The sequence below is a fragment of the Stegostoma tigrinum genome, chromosome 31, assembly GCF_030684315.1.
Source record: "Stegostoma tigrinum isolate sSteTig4 chromosome 31, sSteTig4.hap1, whole genome shotgun sequence".
Taxonomy (NCBI): domain Eukaryota; kingdom Metazoa; phylum Chordata; class Chondrichthyes; order Orectolobiformes; family Stegostomatidae; genus Stegostoma; species Stegostoma tigrinum.
The window spans coordinates 17,401,755-17,421,500 of NC_081384.1; the positions used below are offsets into that span (position 1 = coordinate 17,401,755).

Below are 19,746 nucleotides of genomic sequence, written 5' to 3' on the forward strand. Positions count from 1 at the left end.
TGCCTGTGAGGGTTTTCTTTGCTATTTTTTAACCAATGTATTTCAATTAAATTTATTCAAGTAGCATCTTTTATTAAGGACCTGTTATTACAAATGTTTGACGGGCTATGATTTTAAAGACATCTAGTTAATGAACAACAAATCCATAATTTAATATTTTATGATAAATGTGGTCATAGTATTGTGGATGTTTGAACTTTACATGACTGAGATGATCTGTAGCCATCACTCACATTTCCTCCTCGTTGAACTCCTTTTTTTTAGTTAAGCTGTTTCATGGTTCTGCTTCCCAATCTCATTTTCGTTTAACTTTATTTGTTTTTTACGAGTCTGCCTCTATTTTTCTCTCTGTTGTTCACTCATTCTGTTTATCACTTCCCTGAGGGACCATTGCAAAGCAGTAGTCTGCTCCAATTGGTCAGCCTGCTTCGTGTACAGCTCCTATCTCCAGAATCACTGTGATGCTGGATACAGTTCCCAGGGAGTCTCCAAGACCACAACAGCCTTCCTGCAAAAATGCTGCACATGTTCCTGAGCCTTCTACCTTCACAGATCTCTACAAGAGCAGCTGAAGTGAGGACAGCCCCCAGTTTCCTACACTGTCTGGAAGCATTAAGCTACCTAGCAACGGGGAAACATCATTCGAAGTGAAAATCCTGGGCTACCTAGCAACTAAACAATGTCATTTAGTGCCTATCCAACACCCAGATTCGAAAGGGGACCTGCCTCATAACACAAAGACTAAAGCTGCCTCAAGAATAAAATTACACTGGGCAAGGATTGATGATTTCAGTGTGCTGCTGAAAGGATGTCTGCACTCCGTAGAAAATTCGGTGAAGACTATCAAGTTGTGAACACTTCCCGGGTTTCCACTTACAGTGCTCCTGTGAAAAAGAAAAGGCAAAGGTTTGTAGACAAGAACGGTCGTTGTAATGTGCAGCATGGGAACTTAGGCGGAGAGACAAGTAGGTATATTTCTGATTTGTTCACTACTTTAGTGGATCTGAAGTGGAGATGGAACCTCCTAATCTTCATTCTGACTTATACCATTGCCTGGCTAGTGATGGCTTCAATGTGGTGGATCATAGCCTATATCCGTGGAGATATAAACCAGACCCATGGCGAGAACTATACCCCGTGTGTGGCCAATGTCTACAATTTTCCATCTGCTTTTCTCTTCTTCATAGAGACAGAGGCCACTATTGGTTATGGCTTCAGATACATTACCGAGAAATGCCCAGAGGGTATCATCCTCTTCTTGTTCCAATCCTTGCTCGGTTCCATTGTGGATGCCTTTTTGATCGGGTGTATGTTCATCAAAATGTCCCAGCCAAAGAAAAGGGCAGAGACTTTGATGTTTAGCCACAACGCAGTCATCTCCCAACGTGATGGCAAAATGTGTCTGATGTTTCGAGTAGGGAACCTTAGAAACAGCCATATGGTTTCTGCTCAGATGCGGTGCAAAGTGATAAAGGTAAGCACAAACAAACTAATCTGCCAGTAAAAGCCTCGGCAATGTGTTCAAACAATGCCAGCCATTCTTAACTCAATTTTGGTCTCCGGATAAACTGTTATGTATCTTATATCAATGTTTTATTGCCAGATTTTGTTTTAATTGATAGATGGAACTTTGGGTAAATTTAATTTTAAAGCATTTAGCATTTGCTGGCTGAAATATTTAAGCTGAAAACAGTCTTCTTGGGGAATTCAGCAGTGAAGGAGTTAACAAAATCTCATCACAGAGATCACAAGTACATTTGGTACTTGTACAGCCTTCAAATGTAGGCAATTAAACACAATTCATCTGAATATGTTTGAATAATCCAAATATTCTCTACTCTCTCGATGTCTAGTGAGATAAATGATAGTGGTCAGTGGCCTGAATTACAGTTGCTGATATTAACAGCTACTAGTTAGCCTGACAGTGAAACATTTGTTGTTCTTCTGTCTTGCTGGAGGTCCTATTCAGTCTGTTAAATAATAGAATTTTGGTATGTTGCTTGTGCCCATGTAAAATCCCGACAGTGCAGAAAGAGACCATTTGATCCATTGAGTCTGCACAAATCCTCCGAAGAGTATCCCAGCCGGACTAACCCCATTCCCCCACATTTCCCATGGCTAACCCACCTAGCCTGCACATCCCTGAATACTATGGAGCAATTTAGCATGGCAGATGCACGTAACCTGCACATCCTTGGATTGTGGGAGGAAACCATAGCACCCGAAGGAAATCCACACAGACACGGGGAGAATGTACAAACTCCACACAGACCGTCACCCAAGGCTGGAATCAAACCCAGGTCCCTGGCACTTTGAGACATCAGCGCTAAACACTGTGCCACCCTAAGCCAATTTCTAATATGAATAAAGAGTTAAACAAAGACAGCAGTCCCAAATTTCATAATATATAAAGCCTGTCAGCTTGAAATTACAGAATTAGTGGAAGATACTACAGTTCCATGTATCAGTTGTGTACAAGCACCTTTAGGGATATGACTTCGGACACCCATTTGGCCGTGTTTGATGAAAACATTGGGAGGGAACCAACCATTATTGTTGTGGTTTGATTAGATTTTGATTAGATTAGATTCCCTACAGAGTGGAAACAGGCCCTTCAGCCCAACGAGTCTAACAGCCCCTTGGAGCATCCCACCCAGATCCATCCCCCTAACCACTAAGGGCAATTTAGCATGGCCAATCCACCTAGCCTGCACATCTTTGGACTGTGGGAGGAAACCGGAGCGCCCGGAGGAAACCCACAGGGACATGGGGAGAATGTGCAAACTCCGCACAGACAGTTACCCGAGGCCGGAGTTGAACCTGGGTCCCTGGCGCTGTGAGGCTGCAGTGCTAACAACTGAGCCACCGTGCCACCCTAAATACAGTGATATACAGTGATTCCTCAGGGAGCCAAGCAGAAAAAGCATTTTACAGCCTAAAGTGAACATGGTTCCATAAATTCAGAAGCAGCCGTAAATAATAGATTACCATGCGGAGGTGGCCAGTGTATTCCAAGTTTATAAGGACAGTGAACAATGGTGCGTAGCCATGGTAAATTTTGATGTCTGTTGGACATTGGAAGTGATTATCCCGCAAAGATTTCCCACTGCCTCCAACTATGCCTTCTTCAGCAAGGGGCCTCATAGAAGAAGTAATTGCATTTACATAGCAGCTTTCACTGGCTCTTGCCCCAGTACTTCACTCCTAATAAAATGTTTTTGAACAGGGGCCCTGTTGCTGACACATGTTAGGCAACTTGTGCACAGCAATGAGATACGTCCCCAAATGAAGTATGTTTGGAAGTGTTATAGTTGAAGCTTTACTGTCCTTTCATTAGTGCCATTGGATTCATACACTTGAAGGGACAGATTAAATGTTGGTTAATGTTTCATTGGAAAGATAATACCCAGAAACAGAGCACCTCCCCCTCTCTGAAATGTTGATTGAGACAATGTGCCAAAGGGGAGAGATGGAAGGAATAGTTATAGAGCCCACAAGCATGGAAAAAATTGTTTTATGAGGTGACTGACTTGGGCTGAATATGAAAGTTTGATTTCCTGATGGCACATTGAGGTTGAGATTAGGTCAATGACGTTTGTTCAGTGATGGGTTCATACATGTAATAAACATGCATGCTACGAATACCTATTATCATAAAGCTTTTTAACATAAAGTCCTATCTTCAGGATAAAGTCAGCTCACAAAAGAATCTTGCACCATCTTCACTTCGGTTTAAATGTGACATGTGTTTAAGGTCAAATGTTGCCACAGAAACATAGGCAACATGAACAGGAGTAGGCATTTGACCTCTTGAGCCTGCTCCACTATTCAATCTGAGTCTGATCATCAGGCTCAATAACTTAATCCTGCCCTATCCCTTGATCCAACGAGCCGCAACTGCTATATCTACTTTCTTCTTGAAAACATTTAATGTTTTGGCCTCGGTGATAATGGGAACTGCAGATGCTGGAGAATCCAAGATAATAAAATGTGAGGCTGGATGAACACAGCAGGCCCAGCAGCATCTCAGGAGCACAAAAGCTGACGTTTCAGGCCTAGGCCCAATCTCCCCTTCCCCCACCGCATCCCAAAACCAGCCCAGTTCGTTCCCTCCCCCCACTGCACCACACAACCAGCCCAGCTCTTCCCCTCCACCCACTGCATCCCAAAACCAGTCCAACCTGTCTCTGCCTCCCTAACCTGTTCTTCCTCTCACCTATCCCCTCCCCCCACCCCAAGCCGCACCTCCATCTCCTACCTACTAACCTCATCCCACCTCCTTGACCTGTCCGTCTTCCCTGGACTGACCTATCCCCTCCCTACCTCCCCACCTATACTCTCCTCTCCACCTAGATAATAAAATGTGAGGCTGGATGAACACAGCAGGCCAAGCAGCATCTCAGGAGCACAAAAGCTGACGTTTCGGGCCTAGACCCTTCATCTGATGAAGGGTCTAGGCCCGAAATGTCAGGTTTTGTGCTCCTGAGATGCTGCTGGGCCTGCTGTGTTCATCCAGCCTCACATTTTATTATAATGTTTTGGCCTCAACCACTTTCTGTGGTCGTATATTCCATTGGATCACCACTCTTTAGGTGAAGATATTTCTCCTTATCTCAGGCCTAAAATACTTACCCCTTATCCTTAAACAATGCCCCTTTGTTCTGTTCTACGCCACTATTGGGAACATCCTCCCTACGTCTAACCTACCTCGTCCTGTTAGAATTTTCCAGGTTTTTTATTAGATCCCTTCTCATTCTTCTAAACTCCAGTGAATCAATCCTAATTGACTCAATCTCCCATTGTATGTCAGGCCTGCCATCCACAGGAATCAATTCATTAAACCTTTGCTCATCTCTCTTTATAGCAAGAACATCCTTCCTTTGATAAGGAGGTCAAAACTGCACACAATATTCCAAGTGTAGCCTCACCAATGTCCTGTATAATTGCAGCAACACATCCCTGTTCCTGTACTTGCATCCTCTTGTGATGAAGCCAAACATAAAATTTGCCTTGTTTACTGCCTGCTGCACCTGCATGCGTACTTGCTGTGACCAGTGCATGGGGCCATGCGTAATCCATACACATCCTTGTTGAGCTCTACATCACAAGTGAGAGGAACAAGATAATAGCAGCTTACATGGATGTTCAGGCCTGACACGGACGAGTCAGCATTGGTGGTGAGGTGTGGCTTAGGGTTCGGGGAATGGAGGAGTGAAGTAGGAAGGGCCTAGCATCCTTGAGGTGGTGGGAGTTGGTTGGAAACAAGGCATCTTGGTCAGGGTAAGAAAATATGGGTCCTAAAAGGCAGTGTTAGTGCTTTGCAGATAACAATCCAGTGCAGAGTGTTCACTGGTATAGTTTCTAGGACTTTGAGTTCACTCGCAACACTCAAATTATCCCTGCTGAGAGTGATCTCTGATGATGTCCTCCACAATGCATAAAAGAGAAGGCAAGCTGACTCTGCACTTTCAACCATGTCCCACGAAGTGACAAGGACAACATTGCACTTTTACACAAGCATTCAGTAAAGAGTGAACATAGAAATGCACCATTGTGAAGGAAACAATAATGGAAGTGATCCTAACTCCCCTCTCACCATGGGTGTCATGTCTAATAGTTCCCATGCAACATATTTAAATTTCTGATAAAGTTAATTCTAAAAATAACAGTGGCGCACACATGAATAAAGTGAAATCAATATAATGTGAATTATTTAAGAAGTGATGTTTAACATGAAAAATACTGTACCTCATTTACACCCTCAAAAAGCCTCATATTAAAGGCAATGGAGTTATGCAATATAGTTGTAACCATGCTGAAGAGTCTTCGTGTTCAATGATGAGGGTCGTCTGTAGCCTGCCTGTACCTGCTTTATTGTCAATTGCTGATGGGTTTTGCTGCTGAAAAGCCACACCTGACATGCGGTCACACAAGTCTGCCAAGTACACTAGCAACACTTTAGTTTTAAATTGGAACCATGTGGGAACCAACAAAAAGAATGACCAGAAGTGACACACACAACTAGTTCCACCATTGGGAATAGTATGCCACTGCCAAAATGTCATCCGAAATTGTATGAAATGACATCTGAACCCATTGCATAGCATCCTAACTCAACAGACTAGATTACTATGAATTAGGCAAAGTTAATACTTGTGCCAGGATTTCTGCAATTGCTTGGCATACTGTCCAGCACCACAGTGCTGGATCCACTACTGAGTATCAGTAGCAGGAACCACTGCCCTAGAGAAATTCATGCTCCCCCAGTCCCTCACTTTGCCCCCTGTTCACATTGACTGGGGCAGGTGGAGATTCTGTGTTTTAAAAGGTAGCAACAAAGTTCTCAGAATCAGCTTGATGCCAAAGAATTGGCTGACATTCTCCTGGTAAGCCCTGTCAAAAACCTCCAGCGGGAAGCTGAAGCAATCCCTGGGGATGTTCTGGGCCACTAAATTCTTCTGCATGCTTGGCTGATTTAACTCCCCTGAAACCTTTTGTGAAATTTCCAGTTGTTTTCATCACTGTTTTAGGATGAAAAGTTATTTACTGGAATTGTACAGACTCGTGAAGTCAATTTTGAAGAATACGTGCATGGAGGCAAGTAATAGTATCAAAAATTTTATAGGTTTTCAAATGATTGCTTTTATAAAAATGTTAAAATTAAGACTGTCCAAAGTACAATTTGACAATTGAGGCTAGTCTAGAAATATGAAAATTTTATTGACAGCAGAAATACAGAATAACCCACTGTACATAAGTCAAAGCAAATAGCTCATATTATAGTATTAAAGTCTGCACTAAAAGTCAATATCATGCACTTAAAATTATCAACATAGTAAATGGTTATCTTAGAAAATAGGATCAAAAAATGAAACAAACGCTTAATGAGAGATCATTCCAAAGAAGGATTTGTTAAAAACATTCATTACAACTTTTCTGTGAACCATTTCGTAAGAAAATAATTCTTATGATGCCCTCATTTTTTTGTATTACTGGTCATATACCAAAATGTTCTGTGGTGTAACAGTTCCAAATTTTTACTGGATTTCATAAATGCATTAATGGAAAGCTACAGAACTGATGATTGCATTTAAAATGAATAAGTAATGGGCTTGAAATGAATTTGCCTAAATCTGTATGGTAATAATACAATCTCACTACATACTTGCAGTATGTAATGAATACACTCTCTTTTAGACATTTTGCAAAATGCGGGTAAAACATCTTCTAGATCTATATTTTCTAATGCATATAATCTGTTATTTTATTGAACATAAAATCATAGTCTCCGTGTTGTGCAGATAAGTCAGCTACATGTCTGTTTTGTAACATATTGTAATTTCTACTGCAGATCTTCATTTTTGAATTTGCACAAACTGAATTGTAGATTCAGGGTTAGTGTAAAGTATCTTGGACTGAGTTGCAATGTATGGCCAAGATGGATTTTAACTTAAATCATGCCATGAAATAAATTATTGCACAGGGACAAAAGACATGAACTTGACGTTGACATTGAATCATAGCCATTTTTCTAATAGCTATTTTGGTACAATTAGTGAGATTTTAGGTCAAGTTCAAAACTTAGTTGATTATAAAAATCACAGTGAAGTTCACAGTCAACCATCATAGCAGTTGCATCAGAGGTGACCTTGTTTTTGAAGTGCCACATACTGTCATTTCTGCTAAACAATTTAACCTCTTTAACCCTTTTCAAGTCTATGACAATATAACTGTCCATTAGTCAAATATGACATTTCCTATTATTTTTGATTGCGACATGAAAGAGGGTTGGAATGTGATGTAGAATAGTACAATACAGCAGGTTCAATCCTGGCTGAGGTTGTTCTTAGGGCTTGACTCCTATCGTTGCTCCATGTCTAATCTTTGGATTATCATGTCTCCATACTGATGTCTTGAAAAGAAATATGATATTTCTTGGACTTTCCAGGTTTTTAGTCTTTAAAGATGTAAAGGAGCTTCAAGAAGATAAATGTTTCAAAGAAGTATAATTCTTACTTCTCAAATAAAAACATCGAGTAAAATCTATGAATGCGTTTTTTTTTTAAATTGTGACCATCACTAATTCAAGGATTTAATAGAACAGATTTTCATTTATCAGCTTTCCTGCATTTTCAGGAATGTAATAGGGATATTTTGATATACTCTTTCGTGTCAACCATTTCAAAAGAGCTTCTCTGCAAAAGATTTTACTAATAACATTCAATGAATGTGTAGAAAACAAATAATCAAAACACTTGTTCTGCATGTGAGCTAATACTGATTCAGATCCTGGTAAAGGATAGCCTTATGGGAGGTGAATGTGGGTGACACAGTTGTTACTTTGGGTGCAGGTGTGGTGAGTGCTGAGTGTGCCAGCTGAGTGGTTAGGCAGTACGGAGGCATTGCAAGGTTCATGCTGTTGATTGGGGTTAGCTCAGTGACAGCAAACGAGAGACAATGTTTGCTGGCAATAGTGAGAGTGGTAGAGCGTAAGCCTTTGTGCGAGATGGGTACAGTGGTAGTAATAGAGTGAGTGTTTTGTGTTGGAGAGAAGATGGTGTTGGAGAGAAAACTCACTTACACTGAGTTCTCCTGCAGGCAGCTGAGAATGTAGTGACTGGGATGGCAACTTTGGACCAAACATAATCTGCTTTCCTCTGCTGGTTCTGAGGGAAAAGGAAATGCTGCTTCTGAGTCACCCTGTCCAGCAGGATCCCCAGGTCTCTGCCCACACAGCATGGCACAAATACCCTGAGATAATAGGAACTGCAGATGCTGGAGAATCCAAGATAATAAAATGTGAGGCTGGATGAACACAGCAGGCCAAGCAGCGTCTCAGGAGCACACAAGCTGACGTTTCGGGCCTAGACCCTTCAAGATGAAGGGTCTAGGCCTGAAACGTCAGCTTTTGTGCTCCTGAGATGCTGCTTGGCCTGCTGTGTTCATCCAGCCTCACATTTTATTATCTTGGCACAAATACCCTCTTTGCTCCATCTGGGACAACTGTACAGCACAGCTCCAGAAAGCCAGTGACTGTCTTTTGAAGGTGGCAAGGGCACAAGGAACATTGGTGAATTTGGTTTATCTGCAGACCGGCAAATCGTTGGGGAGCCGGGGCTGAAATCAAATGTGAGGAATATCATAAGGGTTGGTCAGGTAGTTAATGAGCAAGACACAGTGAAAAATATATGCAATTTTTTCAAATCACAAGTTATGTTCCTAACTGTGATCTTGTGAAAAAACTCCTTGTCTTTTTGCCAAGTCTGATTTTGGTTTCCCTAGTAGTATATTATTACATGCTCAGTATTTTTTAAAACTATTACATTCAGTAAGAATGTTACATCTACTGTTATGTACTCTTAATGTGGAGTGAGAATAGAGGAATCTTGAAGAGATTAATGCTTATAATGCTGCTAGTGTAAATCGCATGGTGTATTTCTAGAGATAAAGCTGTGGACCTGGACGAACACAGCAGGCCAGGCAGCATCAGAGGAGCAGGAAAGTTGATGTTTGGGATGCTTCATGGTGTATTTCTGATATGTTTGTCGTGATAGAATTCTGTCACCATCGAGGTGTGCATAATGGCAATATTGATCAACTCCAAATTCTGAGTTTCTTAATAAAAGTGGCAACAAGATGTATATGTGGGTTAGGACTTGTTAGCTCAGTTGGAAAGAGGGTCAGAGTGTGAGGCAGGATAGATGCAGTAGAGCAGGTTCAATCCTGGCCAAAGTTGTTCTCACGGCTTGACTCCATTCCTTGCCTCAGGATGATACTATAAGCCATGCCAAATCTTTGGATCCACAGAGAGCAGCAACCAGTCGCAGTTTTGAGGCGATGGTATTTTGGTTTATACTATGAGCTTTGTGTTGAGCAATGTTAAGGCAGAGGTGCAAGCTTCAGATCCCAGAACTGATGGCAGAATTTCCCAGTTTTCAACACCTCTAACAGCCTCTGTGATTGGATTTGTCTATAATCTGCAATGTAAAAGTCATTGGTGTGAACTATTTGAGATTCTGTTAATGACAGGACCAGAAAGAATTAAAATCATACGTGGATCAAAACTCCACACACAGTCTAATCAGAATAACTTGTATTTTTATAATTGGTTCATCAGTGAAAATTAATTTTGTACTGTGGAAGTTTCCATGCTAAATCAAACTGTTTCAAAAGTAGAAATAATTATAAAAATCATTTTGGATTGCACTGCCTAGAAATGTGGTGGAGGCAGGTTCAACTGAGGCATTCAAAAGGGCACTGGATGATTACTTGAGTAGAGGCCGTGTGCAAGGACATGGGAAAAAGCAGGAAATTGGCATTAGGTACAGAATTGTGCACTATGGGCCAAATGGCCTCCTCCGGCACTGTAGCAATTCTGTGTGTCTGTGATTTTGGAGACCTTTCATTTGAGTTGCATTCATTTTGTCACTGAGAGTGTATCCTCTTGAAGCTGTTAATTTGTTATGTAATAAATTGTACAGTAAAATGCTGTTCACATATCTGTAGCTCTTCCTGTGCCTCCGCATGCAGATAGTCTACCAATTTCAATCTACTTGTCATGTTGGTAGCAACCACCAGTCAAGTGCTTCATGGCTTGGGGTGGAAGCAGATGGCCACGGATAAAGCGAGTTGGGTCATCACAAACATCAGGAGATCTGTGGAACATACTCACATGCTGCTTTTATTTTTTGTGAAGCACGAAGAATAATTTAGCTTCGTATTTTTGACGACTGCTGCACTAGAAAAGCCTGACTGGAGTGGACCCATCACTACAGCAGGCCCAGTTTAACTGAGGAACCTGAAACAAGCGTTATATCCGTGTTTAAAATGGGCAAGGTACTTTATTCTTGTTTGAAGTCGCTGCCCTGGAATCCTGATAAGTGTCAGAAGCTAATGTGGCTTTGAAATTTTTTCAGGCTTCCCACAGACACTAGGGGAATAGCTGCAGCAATCTGGCCATTTATATCTCCCTCCGAATTTTTCATCCAATACACAAGTACAATGTTGACCAATTTCTAGCACAAGGTTTATTGCTGTCACAGCTATTGTCCTCAGTCTCAATCTTAGAGAGCTCTGTCCTCTTGTAGCATGACTTGCTTAGGGAAGAATGTTGCAAAACATGTGAATTGCTTAACCTGAGCCTAGATATTGTACAGCACATGTTTAAAATGCAGGAGCTGTGATAAAAATTGATTGGATTCTTTGGTACTATGTAACCCATTTTCATATTTCTGCTACAGGAGTTAGCATAATGTTGTTATGGTAAGGTTGTACAGGGCATTGGTGAGGCCTTTCCTGGGATACTGTGTCCAGTTCTGGTTGCCCTGCTCTAGGAAGTATACTATTAAGCTGGAGAGGGTTCAGAAGAGATTGAGCAAGATGTTGCCAAGAATGGAGGGTTTGAATTATAAAAATAGGTTAGACAGGCTGGGATTTTTTTTCACTGGAGCATAGGAGGTTGAACAATGATCTTATGGAGGTTTATGAAATTGAAGGGCATAGATCTGATTAATGTGGGTGTCTTTTCCCTATGGTGGGAGATTTCAAGACTAGGGGCATATTTTTAAAGTGAGTGGAGAAAGATTTTAAAAAGACATGAGGGGCAGATGTTTTGCACAGATTGTGGTTCGTATGTGGAATGAACTTCCGTAGGAAGTGTTGGATGTGGGTACAATTACAACATTTAAAAAACATGAGTAAGAAATATTTGGAGAGATGTGGATCAAGTGTAGGCAGGTGGGTCTCATTTAGTTTGGGATGATGGCTGATATTGACTGACTATGCTGAAGGGTCTCTTTCTATGCAGAATGACTCAGTAACATCACAGCATTAGCTATCATGTCTACAGCAATTTTATCCTTGTTAAACTACTGATTCAACAGGAATTTAGTCATGCTTAATAGAGTAAAGAAGAAACATGGGAGCAATGACCAGTGATACGTTGTTAGTTGGGAGCACCAACCACAGTGTACTCGTGAGGAACGTGCTATCCCGGGTACTTATGCGTACCTGTAAACAAGAATAAAGATCCAAACTCTGGTCGCATAATACAGAAATATAACTGAAATGGTCTATTATTTCTTTAAAAATCAGTTTATCAACCAGTCATGCAAACTTCAAGGATTGGTGTACATGGAAACCAAAGTCTGCATGCTCACCCACGCTTTTTAAAATAGTGCCATTTGTAACCTACTGGGTTGCCATCTCAGTTCTCAAAAAGTGCATGATTTCATTTTTCTCTGCATTAAACTCCATCTGCAACTCTTCTGCTCATTTCATATCCTGTCAGGTACACAATTCTGGAGTATTTCCCTTTATTAAGCAAAGTATTGAACACCTGAGCAGGGATGTAATGCCAGATATTTTTGGAACACTGCAAATTCCACTACTTGAGAACAGTAATGCAGAAAGGGTTTAAATAATCAAATTGTGGATGCTAGAGATCTCATATAAAAACCGAAAGTGCTGGAGAAACTCAGCAGATCCGGCAGCATCTGTGGGGAGAAAAAAACACAGGTCAATGACCTCCTTCAGAACAGAAAGCATGTAATTGCAGTAGAAAAGTAACAGTGGAGATTTACAAGGATATTACCAATACTGAAAAATGGCAGCGCTGAAGAAAGACTGCACAGCCTGGGGTTGTTTTCCTTAAAACGGAGGAGGCTGAGGGGAGATTTTATTGAGGTGCACAGGATTGTGAAGCACTCGGACATAATGGGTGGAAAAGACCTCCATCCATTACTCGAGAAATCAGTGACCAAGGGACATAAGTTTAAAGTCATTTGGTTGTGTGGAATCCTGGGTTTTATATTTTAGTTTAAGATTTAGTTGATCTGTTATTTTTTGACGAACAAGGGAAATTGGTGATTTTTGTATTAATTTATTATCTTTGAAGGAAGATATATCGTGCTGCCACACTTAATAATCTTGGAACACTTATAAACTATTTACATTTTGCAATGTATGACATTTAGAAGCTCTTCAATATACTGTATTTGAGGAATATGTAATAAATAATCAATCATGAATATAGAGATAATGGGAACTGCAGATGCTGGAGAATCCGAGGTAACAAAGTGTGGAGCTGGATGAACACAGCAGGCCCAGCAGCATCTTAGGAGCAAGAAGCTGCTTGGCCTGCTGTGTTCATCCAGCTCCACACTTAATCGTGAATATAGACTTTTTAAAATTAATTTTACTAATAAATGTTAATTTCTGTCAGTTTTTTAAGAACTTTCGTAAGAACAGATATGGGAATGTATTGAATAAAGCACCTGCAGGAGTCTTAACAGCAAAGTAGTCTTTGGCTAAAGTTAAGGCAAGTAAAAGTTTATGAACAATAGCTTGTTCCTTCTAAAATAAAAAAAATGCACTCCATTATCTTAGACAGAATAGGATCTTATGTGCATAGAAATATAACCATTGCCACATTATTGGCAAATTGCATATAGGATTTTTAATTTAGCTGATGGTTATCAATCCCAAATGAACTACAAGAGTTTTGAGCACTCCAGTCTTGAAGGTGAATGAAGAGCGCTCCTACCTCAGGTTGGTTTTATATCAGTCTGAAGATATTATGTTTCATTCAAGCTATTGTGAAATGTGGAATATTGAAGTCAGGATGGTTGGTCAAAGAATTTTGTCTGTGTTTTGACTGCTAATAGAGACAATTAGTCAGGGACCGCTGTCTGAGATTTGATAGTTATCAGAGACAGTTAGCCAGGGATTTAAATCGGTGTGGAAGCTGAGGTGTTTTATCCAAGAGCCAGGTTTTGGCTCCAGTTTGAAGTTTGTCTTTTATTTCTGATAAATGTAACTTTTGAGTTCTTTTGATTATTCCTTAAATAACTGTCAGTTGTTAGAAGAACGGGTTGATTTTACCTAACAAAATCTGATATTACAAATTAACCCATGCTCTAATCTTGCCTGTTGAAAAATCCCTGTTCAATCTGAAGCTTTTGAATTACGTTACTTTATGAGTTCATTCAATAATTTTAATTCATTTAATTAATTTTAATTTTAATTGAAATAATGTAAGTATTTTTAAAAATTCTGTTTCAAAACTGGCACGATAGAAGGATTCGAGGGAGGTGGGGAATTTTTATTTCCACCCAGAAAGTGGTAGGGATCTGGAATGCACCGATTGAAAGGGTAGAAGCGTAGAAACCCTCAACTCATTTAAAAGGTTTCTGGACACACAGATCAAGAGCTGCAACCTCCAGATCGACAGATCAACTGCTGGAAAATGGTAATATGGTGGGCGGTTTGATTTTCAGGATGATCAAAGTGGCCTCTTCCTCTGCGATAAATTTCTCTACATTTTCTGAATGCCCAAAGTATTTACAAAGGAGAAATGTGCATGGATGTGGAGTGATGATGGGGAGAGACAGTATATTAATTGTTCTTTACGAGGACCAGCATGGAAATGATGGGTCGAAAGGCTTTCTTCCACACTGTAACAGTTTGACAATTCTGCCCATGTTGTCCCAAAGACTATAACTATCTTCATTACGATCTATTAGTTGCTAAGTTTTATGTCATTTTCAAGTGCTGTAAAGCTGCTCCCCACACCCAGATCTCAGTCATTCAGGAAAATTGCAATGACCAATGGATTCAAAACTGACAGACAGAATGAAAGGTAATCCCTGGACGCAGTATCATACACTTGATGTTCTGAAATTAAATCAAGGGCAGCCTCTGACACCAGTTCAGCACCTTGGATACAGTCAATCAGCCACTCGAGTAACCAGATTCAGGTTCCCTCCACATAAAGGATAAGAATCCAACTTCAGATGGTCCACCACCTATCTTGACTATTTCTGCCCTATTGTGGATTGTTTTCCTCCTGGAATGAGAGAGAAGCAGATGTTAACGGAAGACTAAAGTGTATGGCACACCTGTTACAGTTGGTTCAAGTGGGGAGGAGTTCAAAATGGGTGAGTTGGCTGCAAATAGGGTAGAGTCAGTCATTGGGCTGGAGTTGGTGAGGGTTAGTGAAGGAGATAGTGCAGTGGCACTGAGAGTGGCAGAGCATGAGCCTTAATGAGAGATGGTACAGTAGCAGAGAGACAGTGAGTGCAAGGTATTGGCAAGAAGATGATGGCCCTTCACCTCGTCAAGTGGAGGTGGTCATTGATCTTTTTACAGTGCTGGGCATTCCTTGAGACATCTGAGACTGCTTCAGCTCAGATAGATCATTGTCTCAGTGGTTCACACTGCTGCTTCACAGCATGAGGTACCTTCGTTCGATTCCACCCTTGGGCAACTGTCAGTGTGGAGTTTGTATATTATCCCTGGGTCTTTGGGTTTCCTCTGGGTGCTTTCCAAAAATATGCAGGGTAGCTGGTTTGGCTATGCTAAATTGCCCATAGTGTCCAGGGGTGTGCATGCTAAGTGGGTTAGCCATAGGAAAGCTAGGGTTACTGAGATGGAGTGGGTCTGGGTGGGATACTCTTTGGAGGGTCGGTGTAGACTCGATGGGCCAAATGGCCTGCTTCCACACTGTAGTGACTTTTTGAATTGCAACCTCAGATTAGTGTGGGCTGGTATCATGTCTGCTACAGTGGTCCCAGGAGAAGAAGAAGCCCTCCATTTGCACCATTCCATCCAGCAAAACCTTCAGGCCCCTCTCCAAAAAATGGCTGCCTATTTCCAGATGATTGTGTTTTTCCAGGCGCACAAGGGGCTCTTAAAGATGGTACCATTCTGAGAGATACTGGTCAATTCCAATATATCCCAGCAGTGTTGACTTCTTGCGGGAATGGTGCATGGTAAGCTGGGACCAGAATTAATGTGAGAGATGCCGTATGGTGAGGTAGGTAATTGGTGAGGCAAGTTTTTGATAAGATACAGCAAGAAAACTGCTCAGCCTTGTGGAAAAAAGCCATTTAAAAATCTTGACACACCTGGTACTTAACCAAAAAATAAGTGCAGCCCCTAATTTATGTTTGAGCTATCTCATCCCTGACTGTCATCCATTTCTCTGTTTATTCTGTACCTTGTAATGGTCTTTTTCAGTCTAACACCCCAAGTTAACTACTATGCAAGGCTATATAATTCTGACATGAACAACATAAAAAAAAATCTTGTTTTGTTTTAAAGCCGATTTTATTGTATGAGCAAGTTTCAGAATATTGATAACAATGGACAAAATGTTCACCACTGTTTTCCATTAGATTTGCTAACCTGTTTACTTGCCATGCATCTTTTTAAAAATGAAATTAACATCTAGAGGGAAATATATCCTTAGTTGTTAACAGATAATTTGATAAAGCATAAAACAGCCTTCAAACATGGCACTAATTCGATGCTTTTATTTAGAGTAAACATAGTTCATCTAGAATTAAATAGTTGCTCTGGGTTTTAATTATCTGCGTCAAGGGATGAAATACTGACTGGAACTTCAGCATTGTTAACTTTTCATTTTAATCTGGTTAGATTGTTGATTGAATCTTACTTTGTATTTGTGTTATATGTGATTAATACTGCAGTGCCAGAACATTGTGTAAGATGCTAGGCAGAGATAAAAAAGGGAAAAACGAAAGAGAGAGAGAAAGAAAGAAAGCACAAAGTAAATAAATGAACAAAATGAAAGGTAAAATAGGAAAGAAACTTTAAAAAAGGGAAAAAATTAAAGAGAACAATAATAAAATGCACTAAGGAAGTGAAACAATGACAGAATAACAAATGAAGCAATCAGAAAATGCAAAGAATTGGGATCTGATACAATGCACTCACTTCTAGCTGCAATCTCCAATATATATGTACTGAATAGTAGCTAATTATTCTTAGAAACTAGCGTGGAATTCATGAGAAAATTCTGTGAAATCTACAATGGATGTTGCATAACTTTCCACTTAACCATGAAGCATTGGAATTTTCTTTGCTCTTTCTCTCCGCTGTATGTGCGATGTCTTTTTCTGTTTTGCTCCCTTTCATTGGCTAACAGTTAAGTTCTTCTCTCTTCCCATCCACAGGTTGCCAGCAATACATAGTAAATGCGTGGAAAAATGCATTTGTACATATTGGATTCGCCGGCTTGCCAGACCCATGTGACTATTACCTCTTCAGTAATGGTCCTACTTTGGTTTGTGGTAGCCTGCATGAAATATTGTATCAGAGGTATGAGAGCGACATTAGGTCAATATTCAGAACTTTAAGAGAACCAGTCACTGTAAAGACTAAAGCTGGAGGCTGCAATTTTGAAGTATAGGTGAGACAGAATAGTTGTGAATTTTCTACTCCCTGCTGTTTTGAAAATGAGAGGAGATATAAGACAGAAGTGGAATTTTCTACCTCTGAATGGCAAAACTGAAATCACGACAAGATTTGAACAAGAAGCCCGGCAATTTAGAATAACAACTATATTATCAGTGCTGTGGGAAGATTACGACAAGCTTTATTGCAGCCTAAATCTCACTGAGTGAAGAATCCAGAGAGAAGAAATTTTGAAGATATACATTGAACCTCATAGTAATATTGCTTATAAATTGTATACATTCGACTGACAGCTCAGGGAAAATGGAACTGACAGCCCAGTGCAAAAGTAAAAATGTAGATCTGGAGATCCAGATGGAAGACCTTATGCAAAATCCACTTAGATCAGCTGAACCAAGTCTAAAGCTTGGATGATTAACCCTGTATTCAATCTGAGGATATTTGTAGCATTCCAAAACACAGGAAACCATTAAGTGCGGAACAGATTCCAGGGGATCATAAATTTATTTTTACAGGTCTTGAATTGCTATCCTGGTGAACATCAACTCAACGTAGATGAGAGTGTGGGACTAACTCTGTTTCCTACAGAAAGAGTTCCAGCTCCTCTTGGGTACAGCATGAAATAAATGATTAAGGAACGGATTGCTCCAACCAACTGAGAAGAAAAAAGACCAGACGGCAAAGAAATCACAGTTGAGGTGCTGAAAGCTAATGATGCAGAAGTAAAATTAGAAGAGGAAGTCATCTCAGAATGGCAGATCATAAGAAGAAAAATCATGAGAAGAAAAAGATATAATTGAACATGCCTGAAGTTAAATACATAAGTCATATACTGACAGCAGTAAGAATTTCTCCAGATTCTGACAAGAACAGTAACAGACATACAGCAACCAGCAACTGTGAAAAGAATGCAATAATTTTCTTCATTCATGAACCATCTAACACTGTTCTCAGCTAATTTTTCATCAGACTATGAATGTCTATGCAAACTCACTGTAAAGGAAGAACAAGAAGCAATTTCCAATCTGTATTGTTAGACTGAATGTGCCTAATGGGTTCTTTCTAAGTCTGACCAAAACAAATACAAAAAGGCATGTACATTTCAACATGTAGCAAATTTATTAGCTTAAACTACTTAATTCAGTATATTAGAGACATATACAAACTAATGAATGAATGCATTAACTTAAACTACATAATTTACACATAAATACAAACAAGTGAGTCTCACACTGTCTTCTACCCATCAGAAACTTTAGTGACAGCGGCACTCAGAGTTGTATCTCAGATTTCATGGCACTGGTCTCACAAACTCCAACCGGATGGTGCAAAGTCCAATGAGTGGGCCAAGTCCCTGATATTAATACTAATCTGAATCCAGGGTGAAATGCTGAATCAATTTTCCACACATTCCATTGTGCAGAAAACAAGTTGAAAGATTTCCAGGTGGCTCCATGTTACTTATATAAAAGTATGGTTTCCACAGACAGCCAGGGTCATGTAGTTACCTCCTAGCCAAAACAGATTTTTTTTTAACACCAGGCCCATTTTAATGTATTTTTCCAATTGCTATCAACAATTTACTCTTAATGATAATGCTTAAAAAATTGGTTTGAAGGTGTTATTTTTAAGCCCACCGCTACACGCTATACTTTGAAGCATCTTCAAAGCAGATGATAAAACTTCAAACAAGCATATTAATATTGTTCAATAGCTGCATGTTAATTAGACATACAGTGCAGTTTACAGGCCATTATAAAGCTACATAGGAACAAGAAACAAACAATTAACAAGAATATAATAACCGGATGCATAGGAATGAGAGTAATGTTGAAGATTTAGGTGACCATCCCTTAAATATATCCCACCAGCAATGCACACTAAGGGTTACTAAATTATCCACCATGTAACCCATTGGATCTTGACTATAAATCATGGCAGTTTCTTGCTGTAAGAAGTCATGAAGTGCTGTTACCAAATGAGATGCTGTGCAAGGAAGGCCTGCAATTTTATAAATGCCACATGTAGAGGAACACTAATCAATTGATTGGTGATGTGATACGCGATTATCGCCTCCCGTTCGTTGATTGTGTAGGGCTTATGTCTAAGCGTATCATAGATAACATAAATTTGGTCCCTGCCTAATTTACTGGGTGGTTTTACTCTCTCTTATGAATAAGATAGCATGAGTAATAATTACACACATTGTGGTTAGGATCAATTTCATGGGTGATTCTATTGCTGAACAGTAACTTCCTCCATGTGCAAGTACCCCTGCTCAGCCGTAATGTACATGGTTCAAAGGCAGGGGTACGGCAGGGGCATTCAAGGACTTCTGTCCATTGTTCACAATCATCTTCCTGGTGGCTCTAGTTGTCATCATCTATCCATTTGCCATAAAACCCAGGTGTCCAGATAGCAATGAAGTGGTTGGTTTATGCAATTGTGCCAAACCATACAGTTTTAACAAATTACAATGCATTCAACTAGCTTTGGGACTAAGATCATCTGGATATGATTCATTCCTCA

General features: G+C 40.1%; 1 protein-coding gene across 2 annotated transcripts in view; it reads left to right on the plus strand.

The window, feature by feature from the left end:
- Nucleotides 1-492: 492 nt before the first annotated feature.
- The window catches only part of LOC125466113 (G protein-activated inward rectifier potassium channel 1-like), a 60,038-nt gene continuing 40,784 nt past the window's right edge, over nucleotides 493-19,746 (plus strand). For both annotated transcript variants that reach the window (XM_048560269.2, XM_048560271.1), the window contains exon 1: nucleotides 493-1,474. In XM_048560269.2, the coding sequence (XP_048416226.1) occupies nucleotides 809-1,474 (666 nt within the window). In that variant the 5' untranslated portion in view covers nucleotides 493-808. The remainder of the gene's footprint in view (nucleotides 1,475-19,746) is intronic.